The 12,958-nt window shown below is 37.5% G+C and overlaps 1 protein-coding gene across 3 annotated transcripts; it reads left to right on the top strand.

Moving 5' to 3' along the window:
• The first annotated feature begins 1,777 nt into the window (after positions 1–1,777).
• LOC104603566 (uncharacterized) lies at positions 1,778–6,535 on the top strand. 3 transcript variants are annotated; one of them, XR_016081926.1, is made up of 5 exons: positions 1,779–2,059; positions 2,142–2,271; positions 3,174–4,588; positions 4,716–4,826; positions 6,180–6,535. XR_016081926.1 is itself a non-coding variant. In XM_010267636.3 (3 exons), the coding sequence occupies exon 3, from the start codon at positions 3,177–3,179 to the stop codon at positions 4,497–4,499; it is 1,323 nt and encodes a 440-aa protein (XP_010265938.1). In that variant the 5' UTR covers positions 1,778–2,059; positions 2,142–2,271; positions 3,174–3,176; the 3' UTR covers positions 4,500–5,023. The 3 variants fall into 3 exon arrangements, 1 of the variants encoding a protein (XP_010265938.1); XR_002023004.2 differs by lacking the exon at positions 6,180–6,535 and having other exon boundaries at positions 1,778–2,059; positions 4,716–5,023; XM_010267636.3 differs by lacking the exon at positions 6,180–6,535 and having other exon boundaries at positions 1,778–2,059; positions 3,174–5,023.
• The last annotated feature ends 6,423 nt before the right edge of the window (positions 6,536–12,958 follow it).

The following is a 12,958-nucleotide window of genomic DNA, read 5'->3' as shown; positions in this document are numbered from 1 at the left end:
AGACTTTCAGAGTCACGGACACATCTCAGAGGCGAGCCATCACCAACACGGCCACTATGGTCCTAACGGCGTTTGGAGCAAGCTGACTAAGGGAAATGTTGTAATAGTTGAGGATTTCAGGGACTAGAGGACGCAATGGAAAACAAAGACCGAAGTGGAGGTAGTTCTCATGCACAGACACATCCCCCTGTGCGAGCTGCCATGGCCGATCACATACGTAAGGGACTAACTCTATAGTCCATCGGGATATGATACATCTTGGACAGAGCCCTCACTTGCTCTTTACCGAGCTCACTATCAAAGTCAGAGTGGGGATAATACATCAGCATCACACCTCGGCGTTTGGCCTTGGCCCACTCCTTGGGTATAGGTTCTTCAGGTTCCTCCAGCTCCACCACTTCGGGAAGCATAAGGGAATTCCCCGTGACGTCAGCCCTCGTCCTCATAGATCCAATACTTTCATTAGGAGAATCTATGCCCCCATCGGTCATGCTCGGCTCCCCGTGGGGTAGTCCTCTCCCTTAATACATGAGTGCTAGATGCCCAAGGGGAGCTCTTGGAGTCACTGTTGTCTCTCCCACTACTGGTCGAGGTGGAAGAGGAGCTGCTAGGATCACTCCAATGTCGAAATTCATAGCACTCAGGTCCAAAGTCTAGGACCAGCATGTTAAAGATGGGAGTCCTTTACCTAGTGATTGTTGGAGGAAAGAAGACTTAGGGAATTGGCTGATTGGTGCTCGAGGTCTTTGAGATCACAAGTGAAGGCTCAAAGTTCGAGTAAATGGTGAAGACTCACTCAACCAATGTCCCTATTTAAAGGAAAGCGTACGGCTCAGATCTTTTTGATCCAACGATCGTAGACTAGCCGATTTGATAGCCCGAACCGACGAGCTACATGTGGCATCGACCTCAGGAAGATGAAATGATGCCGAAGGAATGAGCCAGTTTGCCCATCAACTCCGAGTCAGGAGCGACCTAAACCGGATGCCCCTTCGCACGCAACCTTGACCGATCAACACCGAAGCTCGTCCCATGTACGGGCTTGCATTGGATGACATCACCACTCGTATAGGGGCACGACCAACGAATGCGGACATCTCACACCCATGCCGGCCACAGTCACATGTTCTCGGTCCATCATGATCCTCCATTGAGGCAGGGAACGAACAGGGAAGTAGTCGCCACATAATCGCCAAGAAGAGTCCTCTGCAGCTGAAGCTGATGCCTCCACACAACTATATAGTAATCTCTTCGGCCGAAGCCGAGGTCTCAACTCAACACACCGTTCGACCTCGACCACTAGGGCAAGTGATGGCATCAGCTGTGCATCACCAACTCTCAACACTGAAGCCGATTAGTTAATCAGTTGATCGATTTAGCTAACTATCGGTTTGATTTGTTGGTTTTTTTTGTTTTTATAAAATATATTATACAATAAATATATAATAAAAATTAGTCGGTTTCATGGTTTTAAAAAATGACCCAAAAATGGAACCATTCTGGCCATCGGTTTTTGGGTCAACAATTTGACCATCCGGGTCAATGGGTCGTTCACCGATTCAATGGTTTTTGGCTAGGGACCGGATTTGGGGTAAAACGGAATCAATTGCCTGGACAGTTCTCGGGCCAAATGGTCCAATCTTCCGGGTCAATGGCGGTTCGTAAACCATGGCCATGGCCAGTTCAGTTAATTTTTGATTTTTTATACTAATTAACCAAAAACGAACCGGTAGCTTCCGCTTTTCAAAAATACCGAATCTAACCGATAAAAGTTCGATTAGCCAGAATTTTCAGTTCGGTCTCGTCGGTTCGATTTTTCGGTTTACTGCCGGCATGTGCAGCCCGCAGCAGCCCAAAAAAAAGTGCAGCAGATCTCTCTCCCACCATGGAGTTCAGACTTTAGAGTTCTAGTAAGTAGCAACTGTACAAGTGTAGAAGAAGGAATATTACTGAGTTAGGTTCGTGATCCGAGGGTTGAGGGAACTAAAATACAGCAGGCAGCAGCGTCGCGATTTCTTCTCCAGACTCCAGTCGGCAGCGATTACAAATGGTTGTACTGGTATGTTCTCATTCTCATCTCTTTACTTGGTGCATTTCAATATTCATGGATACTCTAACAATGCAAGATTTTGGATTTGAAGCAAATTAAACGGAAGATAACGGCATCAGCATGGCCAGATTCTCCCAGGGAAATTTAAGGGGAAACAACGGTGTCCTCTGCATCTGCTCATTTTAAGCCTACCTAAGACATTTTCCGTCTACACTTTCCTTGTAAGCTAGTCACATTGACTGAGAATGGGATTTCTCCTCTATCTTTGTCTTTTTTTTTTAATGGCATTCAGCCATTTATTTCTGCGTGTTTGGTTAGTTTCCTGTTGTTGTTGTTGATTCTGCTCATAATAAGCTTTGCCATGGCTTCAACCCTATATATTTAAATTAAGTTGTATTAGTGCTTAACTTTTTCTCTGACTTCAACGATGTGCCTTGAGATTGATCTTTCCTTCTAAGAAATAGTTCAAGTTGTACTTCATTATTGTCTGTTTTTGGTAAGCATTGAATTAAGTTGTTAAGGTGTCTTTAATTCGTAATCATTATATTAATTGGTTCTGTACTGTGAACCAAAAAGGAAAATCAGGGAAAGAAATTTTAATTAATTTCACATCATTTTCTGGTTTGTAGAACCGTTGCTTCAATATTGAGTGAATTGAGTTTGGGCTACATACTGTGTTACTTGGATTAATTTGGATTCTGTGTAAGACGTTTTATTTTTTCCCCCAAATTTCCTTCTTTCGCAACCTGTTCTTTTTCATACTGATTGAAGAGAGTTTCTCCTCTCTCTTATCTTTTAAGAAGCAGCTAGTCATCGAATTTTGTTTCCTCTACTTGCCAATTATAGCCTGACTCAACCTCATACTTCTTGGTCAATTTGTTTCCTTTTCTATTTTTTTTAAATACTTATTAGGTTAAGTTGTTTCTCTTGTTTTTTATTTTAAGCATTATATTATTTGGATTTCATATTTTAAACTCAGAAGGAAGCATAAAAATATCAAAATTGTATAAGAAGATGGTGTTTGGTTCGCATGAATATTGCTTTAATCTTGAGTGTTTTGATTTAGGGCTCTTGACTGTTTTTAAGGCTTAACATGTAACATGTAACATGTATGGTTGTGTAGGTAATGGAGGACCAAAGATGTGACACTATGGGGCTTGATTTGAATCTTGAACTTTCTGATCCACTGTCTCCTAATTTAGCACAGACACTAGAAGAAATATTAGCAAATGGAGCTGGAACCATCCATCAGGAACAGCTTCAACAAACTGAAGCAGCTGTGAGTAGGCCCAGTCCCAGGTATCACTGGAGCTTGAGACAGTTCCAATTCCCACCTGAGGCAATGCAAAGGAACAACAATAATGTTACAGTGAGAGCGGAGCCAATTGTTGATCGTGGTAGTGAGGCGCTGCAGGCCAGGGATGGCATTATGGTTGCAGAAGAAAGGAACATTGATGACAGCATATCTTGCAATGGAAGTGCTGGTGATTTGTTGGACAATCCAATGCAGAATGGGAAGGATGTTGAGAAGTGGAGTGGAAATGGCATTTGTGTTTTTGAATGCAATATATGCTTAGGCATGGCCAGAGATCCTGTTGTTACCCGTTGCGGTCATCTATACTGTTGGGCATGTCTATACCAGTGGTTGCACATTCATTCAGATGTAAAAGAATGTCCTGTATGTAAGGGAGAGGTGATGGATACAAGCATTACCCCAATTTATGGTCATGGAAGCAATTCAAATGAAATGGTAAAAGAAGGGGAGTCTGGACAGGGGATCCCTCCTAGGCCTCATGGACAGCGTATTGAGAGCCTAAGACAGACCATTGATAGGGTGACAAATACAAATCCTTTTGATATTGATGCATGGATCAGCCACATTCACAATAGGATTGATGAGATGGGGGGTTCACCTTCATCACAAAACCTTGGTGGTTCCCATGTGACATTGGCTGATGATCCTAGCTCATTGACAAGGGGAATTCTTAATCCCAGGGGAATGCATAGAGAGGGATTATTGGCACAAACTCCAGTGTTGACAGCAAATATGATTGGACCAGAACAAGAAACTGTTGATTTAATGCAAGACATTTCATCCAATTTTGAAGCAGCAAGTAGGCAGCGTCTTCTTTCTTTGCAGATTATGAGACTGCAAGTACAAAGAATTGTTTCATATGCACGCTTTCTTTCTGCGATAAATTCAGCTGAGAGATTGGTTCAGGCATATTTTCTTGGACATTCTACAAGAAGAAACCATATTCAGCTTCCACCGGTTGATGATAGAGATTCCAATTCCAGTATTGGAGCTGTTATACAGTTGGGAAGCCAAACAGTAGATGGTGCTGCAGAAACAGATTCTATTGGTTCTAGAAGAGAAGCTGATGCTCCAAGGGCATCAGATGGGGATATTGGAATGTTCCCTGCAACTAGACGGCAAAGGTTGAACTGATATGAATCTGTGTCTAGTTATTGCCTTCTAGGACTTTAGAATCTAGGTTTCCTGTAAAATTCGGTACCATGTATATTGCTGATACATGGGTAAGTGCCAGTTTTTGTTATGAGTTTTGGCTTCAAGCTGTTTTCTCTTTTTCATTTCCCCTCCTCAGTTTGGAATTATTATTGAGTTAATGTAAACAGTGTATTAAAATGTTTGCTGTATACACAGGGGTTGGTTTGCTATGGATGACTCTGTCGTTCAGGTTCTCCTTTAAAGAGCTTACCTATGTTATATGTATGTCAAGCCAATTTGTATATAAACAAGCAAGTCAGGTTATTGGTAAGTTCTGTGTACACATTTGCAAAATTCATAGTTCCATAAACGTTTGTTTTACATGATATACATAATTTTGGTGTTCTGAGGCACTTAATTGTAAACTGAGCATTCACTTTCTGTAGTTCCATTTAGATTTAAACAAAACTGGCTGGTTAAGCACACCATCAGCATATTAAAAGGAGAGTGGATCAGAAAAGAACTAATATACAGAGAGGCAGTGGCATACTTTTATTTTTAAAATTTACTCCAAATTTATTTGAAGCATAGTTTTGCAGAATTATTATATTTTAATTTCTTTTGTGATGTAATTATCAAAAAAAATCTTTTATGATGTGTATTCTATATACGGGTAATGTATAGGCTGGAAAGTAGAATATAGTTCACATGGAAGAAGTTTGCAACACCAAAGAGGAGGCACATCTTTGTACAGCCAACTGATCACAATAGTGTAATCAAAACTGCAAATTTCTACTTCCTAGGAAAATAACATCACAATGGATATAAAGGGTGAAAATCTCTGTTGCTATAAGGTACAGGTGCAAACTAAAGCTGAAAAAGGTTAGAAACAATATCTTTGTCAGATAAATGTCTCATGAAGCAATCTAGGAATCCTCTAAATTTACTTAACGGTTGAGGTTAGGCAACTTGATTGAGTAACCTCCCCAAAATGGAGCCTTGAGTAATATTATGTACCATGGCTACCATATATGTATTTCTCTCTTCTGTGATAACAAAAGGAATAGAAAATAATATATGGTTAAGATTTAGTAAAATCTTCTATGGAACAAAGGATCACATAGCAGCACTGATACTTTAAATACTTAGGAACACAATTGCATTACATTGCATGTGTACAAATCCAATCCTTTATTGATGTAACTTTGACCCATCTTAAGTCCATTTTGTTATATGCAAAAAGTTTCAAGGTTATGGGTAAGTTATCTTTATACTGTACGCACCTGCAAGATTCATATTTACATGTATATTTGCTTTTCATGATTTACATAGTTTTGGTGTTCCAAAGCATTTATCCATAATAAAATTGATTGTTAGCATGTACATTTACTCTTAATGTTAATAGAAAATGTACATGAAAGTTGGTTGTTAGCATATTATCATATGCATTTTCTTTTCATATTGTTACATAGAGTTTTATAACCAAATTGGCTGGTTATTACACCATCAGCATATTAGTAGGGGATGTGTAAAGAAAAGTACCAAAAGAAGTATCAGACTTTATATTTAACACTTGGTCCCAAATTATTAAAATCTACAAAATACACTATAACTTGTTGGAAAAGTGAATTTCCAAAGCTAATTTCAGTAATTTTGATTTTTTTTTTCAAAATTAAATAGAACCAGTTGAGAAGATAAATAGAAGTGCATCTTGAAGATGGTTGAAGGCTCCCAAACATTGTGCAAGGATTAGTGGCAACACTATCTCCAAGATTCAACCTAGAATACCTGATTCCTGCCTTAGAATTTGCCCTGTTCCAAAGTGAATTTTCACTCAAAACAGACATCTAGTTTTCTGTTTAATTTTTGTTGTATTTGTAATTTCTCAGTAAATTACCCAAGTATATGGACTTGGGTATCATCATTATCCAAGCCTTATCTGAACTATATGGAGCATATAACTATGTACTACAGTGCATAATACCTCATATATGCCATGTTTATTTATATTTTACTGCTGATATGAGTTGGGACAATACTGTCAGTGTATTTCTTGGCCATGAAACCTGAGATTTGTTTCACCATGCTTTGATCTAACAGGTGCCAAGCCAGCGCCACCCCGACATTAGAAACTTCATTTATACATAAGCATTATTTTTCTTTTCCTTTTACTTTTATTTGTTTATATATATATATATATGTGTGTGTGTGTGTATGTGTGTTTTCCTTTTGGCAGCCATTGCTTGATACTTGCATATATGTCATGTTTATTTAGATATAACTGTACCATATCAGGTTTGTTATAAAGATTGGACAGGATGATTGGCATAAATGTGTTTATCAGCTTGGAGAAAATTGGCCTGCATTGTGAACTATATGGACCTTCTGTTCATATGGTCTTGATGACTATGATTTAGGTCAAGGCATGCACCTGTTCCCTTCTTTTCTCTTGTGATTGGGTTTCATTGAAGGGTCAGTTTTCCCATTGACGTTGTTAGTTTTATCACACCTTTTGAAGCCAAACATGTAACTATTTTGGCTTCAGTCAACCCCTAAAAGAAGCTGCTTGCACAAACCTTGTAGACAAATAGTGATATTTGAATTCATCATCATGATAAATGTTTGAACTTTGAATTCGATCCTTCCTTGTGTAAATATTGCATTTAACTAATTTAAAGTTGCATTGCCCATGTAGTTCCTAAAAAACCATTATCTTGTGCATATCATTCTTAGACTTCTTCCCTTTGTTCATGTGTAAACAGTCTATCACCTTGGATTAGCAGCTTTTTTCTATTTTTATTGTGTTCCTTTGTTTTCTTCATTTTTTCTGAGGTGTGGGGTAAAGCTGGAGAACGAGTTTGTGAAGTTTCTTTTATTCTTTGCTGATTAGTAAGATGAGTTTGGAAAGTTCTCGAGCTGATTTGTTTTGATGCTACGTATGGCATATTACTTGGCTAAAATGACAGACACCATAATACTCACATATTACAGTTGAATAGTATTCTGTCTTTACATCAAGAATGGAGTCTCCCAAAAAATTATTTTATTTAAACACCATGCTGTCTGCATATTTCAATTGGACTGTCTAATAAAGTCGTCAGCACATTACATTTTTCATATGATATGCTTTTATCCCTTGATAGCCTTCCCAAAAGAGATCATTTGCATGGCCCATTTAGGAAATTTGCTGTGGGAAGAGATGGTTTCTGTAAATTCTGATTTGCTTACCACTTGACTAAGGGAGTGTCTTTTATACATGTCGGTACATCTTTAGACTGAGAATGCTAGACAGATTATCTCTTTTTATTGGTGTACATAATTGGGAGTGTCTTTTATACATGTTGGTACATCTTTAGGCTGAGAATGCTAGACAGATCATCTCTATTTATTGGTATACATAATTAAGTATTACAATGCTAGACTGCACCTGCTAGTATGTAAACTTGACTGAAATGTGCTTTTACAGTGATGTCATGATCAGAGGAATACGGATAGGATTATCTAAAAAGTAATAAGTTTTCTCCTTGCAAAATCAAAAAGTCCAGGATATCATCAGGGAATATTAACTAGTATGTTTTAGTTTAAAGTTTTATATATATTGTTCTTTGGACAGAGGCTTCTTTCAGGACAGAAGTTTGGATTCAAGGGCCTGAGATTGATATAGTTTTGTGGGCTAGTGGGAAATCAAAAGACTAACTTCCTAGGCAGATTTATAGTTAGGTTTTTTACTAGTGTAAATCCTTTACAATGGAAGATGAAGGTTATGGTAGGAGCAAGGTTCAAAGTATCATGTATACACTGGATACGCATGAACATGCATACCGGGTGTTTTGAACCCACATATTTTTTTTTTCTTTTTTTAGTTTTAAAAAGGAAAAAAATTGTCTGGAGGGTCGGTCTTAGGCAGTCCTAGCCCCTGAAAATAGGGTAAACCCCCCCAAAAGCCCTTTATTTGGCATATCAGGATGAAATTTTGAACATTGGTTAGGAGATGTGGAGCTACAAAGAACAGAGTGAATTTTGTAATTGTGCTGTGCATATAGGGGGAGTTTGGGTCTGAAAGGGGTATGATCTAGACTTCTAGATAATGGAGTGAATAATGAAAAGGGGGGATATAGAGCTGCTCAGTGGATGTAAATATGTTGGTTGGAAATTAATCCTTCCAAAGGCTTTCCGGAAGAGGAAAGCAAAACTAACCAGGGAGGGAATAAATCCTTAGTATCTCCTGGACTGCAGCCAATTAAGAATTCAAACACTGACTCCAACCATGTAGAAATGTACCCATGCTCCTCTTTTGATTTTAACTCAAATATATATATATATGTGGCTTATAAGTTATAACACTACTTAAATTTTTGGAATAAAATATTTTCTTCTGGTTGGACACTCAATAAAGGATTTGTGAAGTTTCAAATCCATTCTGATCTCCTTTATAAACTCCAATTTAGATTCAATTATTTGATTATTTAATTTCTTTTCAACTGAGTCAAATCCAAAGGTGAAACATTTTTGAATATAGAAACGAACATAAATAACTAAAACATTGATCAAAAATAAAAGAGAAAAACAATTCAAATATGATTAGGATCGATACCCTCCTTGCAATGGTTATGCCTTTCTCAAAACACATAGATTTATGTAATAGTCTCATCGATACCAAATTCAAGGAAAATAAGAAAGTTTTAGCCCCTAAAGTATGTTGAAGGAATTGTAAGTTTTAGCAATTTTAAGGCCATAATATTAGGACCCTGTAAAGTATTTTTGACCCTTTTAAAATGACTTTTGGAGAAACCTGACTTCTTCCATATTTAGTTTCTATGCTTCCATGTCTGTATCTCCTCTCGGTACCTTCCTTTGAGATAAAGCTGGTCAATATAATTTGTATAAAATATTTACCCTGCATATAAAAAACAATATAATTATGCTGATGTGGCATTTAGTTCTGCTTTTTAAAAGGAAGACATATTTGTTACTATTTCTTTTTTTACCTGAAACTTTTGCATTTGATCAATACAAATTGGTATTCAACTGTTATCTGAGGCTGTTTATGGTTGAAAGTTGAAACAGGCATACCTTAAAGAATTCGTGTATGTGAGGATGTTTGTAGAAATGTTTAAATTGATGTTTTTGCTCTAAGAGGGGGGGGGGGTGAAGTGAACTCCGATAATACATATCTCTCATTAATTTGTTTTGTTCAATCCAAAATGTCTCCGGTAGGAACAATGGTACCAAATACAATTTTAATCACAAAGTCGCTTCAGCTTGGAGACTGGACTGCAACTGCACTATCGGGATTCTGTATCGTTTACCAAATGTAAAAGCATTTGCACCTAAAAATCAGCATCTTCAAGTGATCCGTAGGCATATAATCTCTGGATTAATCTTTTGAGTTTTCTAAGGAGATCAAATAACTGAAAAAAAAAAGAGATCAAATAACTCTTGATAGTCAGTCCTAGTTTAGAGTCAAAACACCGTATCAAAACAAAATAATTTTTTTTGGTCAAATATGGGACAAGACCACCTAGGTTAGGGTCTTATCTACTTCTACTCACTTGGAAGATGGTCCCTTGCCAATCCATATTAACGATGGGACAAGAGCATAGTTAAAGTATTGATACTCATGATACGCAAAATTTGTGTATCGTGAGTGTTCAAAGGGCAAGGGTAGGACTTTGGAGACCCCTTGAATATTCCATATGTTCATAGCTGCAAAAGCACTAGCCTTACTCCCCATTTTGTATGAGTTTGGGTTGAATTGTAATAGCAGCAAAACCTTTCAATTTTCTTAAAAGCCATAAGTTGATGATAATTTTAAAACCTAGTAAGGGCATTTTGGCTGAAATCAAGTGTCAAAGTATCAACCAACCAATGGTGGTTGTTCAGTTGGTAGGATCTCTGACTTGTAGTAGAGTTTTGGGATCAAATCCCACTATCACTAGGGTTGGTGGGTTAGGGGATGGGAGATGGATGGGGGATGGGATACCCCCGTTGTATAGCCTCATGGGGCAAAAAAAAGTTTCAATGTATCAGAAAAGTAATTTTAAGAGATGCATTGGGTATGGATATGCCAAGTAAGGTTTAAAATATCAACATGATACACCTGATATGGGGTGTATCATATTAATCACAAAGCTGGCAGTGGTCATGACCAAGGTTCAAAGTATTGATACATATTGGCCCGTATCAACCGATATGTATTGTATCGGAGCCTTCTCGATACACTCCTACAGGATGTGTTTTGGGTCACAAGTGGTTCAGGGGGTAGATCGGCCTTAAATCGACCCCTCTGAACCAGATTCAAAAAAAAAAAAAATGAGTACCAATACACCTACTGGTGTATCACCCTGTATCGATTCTTTGAACCTTGGTCATGACCACTGCTAAAGGTTTAGCTCCCAGACCACCAGCATAGATAAAAAAATAATGCTGATTTTATCAAATATTTTGACAATTTCTATAGGCTGTCTCAACAACCTATGGGAAATTATAAAAAAAGAATAACTGATTTTTTATATGTTTTATTTTATTGGAAGAAAGATAAATGGATCTATCAATGATCTTTTAAATTCATTAAATCTAGCAATAATTTATCTCAAGAATTCTTTTTGTAATTTTTAACAAAATTTTGAAAAATAAAAAAAAAATATATTTTATATATTTTAAATGATCTTCATGGTAAGAATAACTATAAGATTGATATATCAAAGATTTGTCAAACTCGTTGGTGCAACAACAATTTAATTTGAATTGTAGTGATGCATTATTATTAGTAAAATTATTGTATGATATGTATATGCTTTAAACTCCTAAGTATTGTTGATGGTAATGTGTCTCTTTACATAATTAGTAGAAGATTATATTTTTCATGTGCTTATAATTTATTCATAATTATTTTAACAGTAGATTTATTAGTATTGATGTATTTGTGGGATTTATGTAGCTAAGTGTATCCATTTCTTTCCATTATCGCGAAACATATCCATATCAAAGTTTGTTGATACTATATACAATATTTTGAACCTTACTTATTGCCAAGGAAATTCAAATAAATCACAAAGAATACATCAATAATGCACACATAAAAAACAACGTACTCTAATAATTTGTGTAAGGTCTGTCAGTATAAATGAGGCTTTGTGCCAAGTGCTGAGGTTGATAGAATACTTTGGCGTTTGGGACTAAGAATTGTACTGGGCTTTTAGGTCATAAAAATAATAACAGCAATAAATGAATTGAGTCTCTCAATCAATGGAGGAGGACTACGAACCCTATAGTAGAGCTCAATAAATCCTATCAATACGGCAATCCCTGATGAAAATGTCTCAGTCCAATAGTTATAGATTAAGGAGGACAGCCTCAGCTCAGATTATGGAGAGATAAAGTAAACCATAAACCACTGTTTGTAAACTTTTAGCGCTTCATTTATACTTTTACCACGTAGCAAGCTGGGCGCCAGCAGAAACTAGTTCAGTGTAAGTACTGCAAAACATTAAGGCCCACGTAGGCTGCCACCTGCAGATTGTCTACATCTTTCTTCCAGACCGTTCTCCTACTAATCCCGTTCTAGTTTCATTTCCTTTTTGTGCCCAATTCCATGTTCGTCCTCTATCCTGATCTGTTGAAGGGCTCAAAATTCTGTCTCTGGAGTCTGGAGTAGTCAGGACCCTTTCAATTTCAAGAAATAAACAAAGAGAAAACCACAGATTAAAAGCGATAATATTAATTACTCTTTTTCTATCAGATCACCTCTTTCTCTTCCAAGTTCAAACTAGATGTGTCACATGTGCAGACTTTTAGACAGTAGAGTCTAGAGAGCAGTAGAGCACTTCTCAAAGGGTGGCCACAACGCCTCTAAAGCCTGTTTAGGATTGAGGAGACAGGATTAAGCATGCTGTGGAGTACTCTGGGGTTTCTTTTCAGAAGGTGATATCATTCCAAGAGTTTGATTTGTGGTTATGATTATTAAAGAGTGGCCTGATTATGGTGTTTTCTTATAGTCTATATGATTATATGAGGATCATCAAGTGGGGGGATGAAGAAGAAAGCTGATTCAAGGTTTTGGTGGGAGACTGTAATGAGCAGAGGAGGAGGAGAAGGAGGAGCTAGGGTGGGATGATTCAGGGTGTTCAGGTGCTGTCTCCATTTGAGATCCTTTTCTCAGGAGCATGCCGGCGTGGGGACATGCTTTGGACATAACGCCCTGCAAACCTAGGGCTATCACCCTATGATGATACCATAAGCAAGGAAGGGAGGGAAAGTGAGAGCCTTTCAACGTGGCTAAAGGGGTTGTCACAGAAGGTGGTCTAACTGTCTAGGATCTATTTAGAGAATAAGCTTTTATATGAGCTGTTTTCACCTGCCACCTGGCTATGAATATGGCCACATCGGAACATGGGTGAGTCTCAATGTAAATAATGTAGTAATGGTAATATAATAATGTACTTCTGTCTGTATTGTAA

Source organism: Nelumbo nucifera, chromosome 2, assembly GCF_055504915.1.
Source record: "Nelumbo nucifera cultivar China Antique chromosome 2, China Antique-T2T, whole genome shotgun sequence".
In the NCBI taxonomy this organism is placed as follows: Eukaryota; Viridiplantae; Streptophyta; class Magnoliopsida; order Proteales; family Nelumbonaceae; genus Nelumbo; species Nelumbo nucifera.
Note: the sequence above shows the minus strand (reverse complement) of the source record. Positions and strands in the feature narration are given on the sequence as shown.

Coding starts and splice junctions, on each gene's coding strand:
- LOC104603566 (XM_010267636.3), top strand. CDS start 3,177: ATGGAGGACCAAAGATGTGACACTATGGGGCTTGATTTGAATCTTGAA.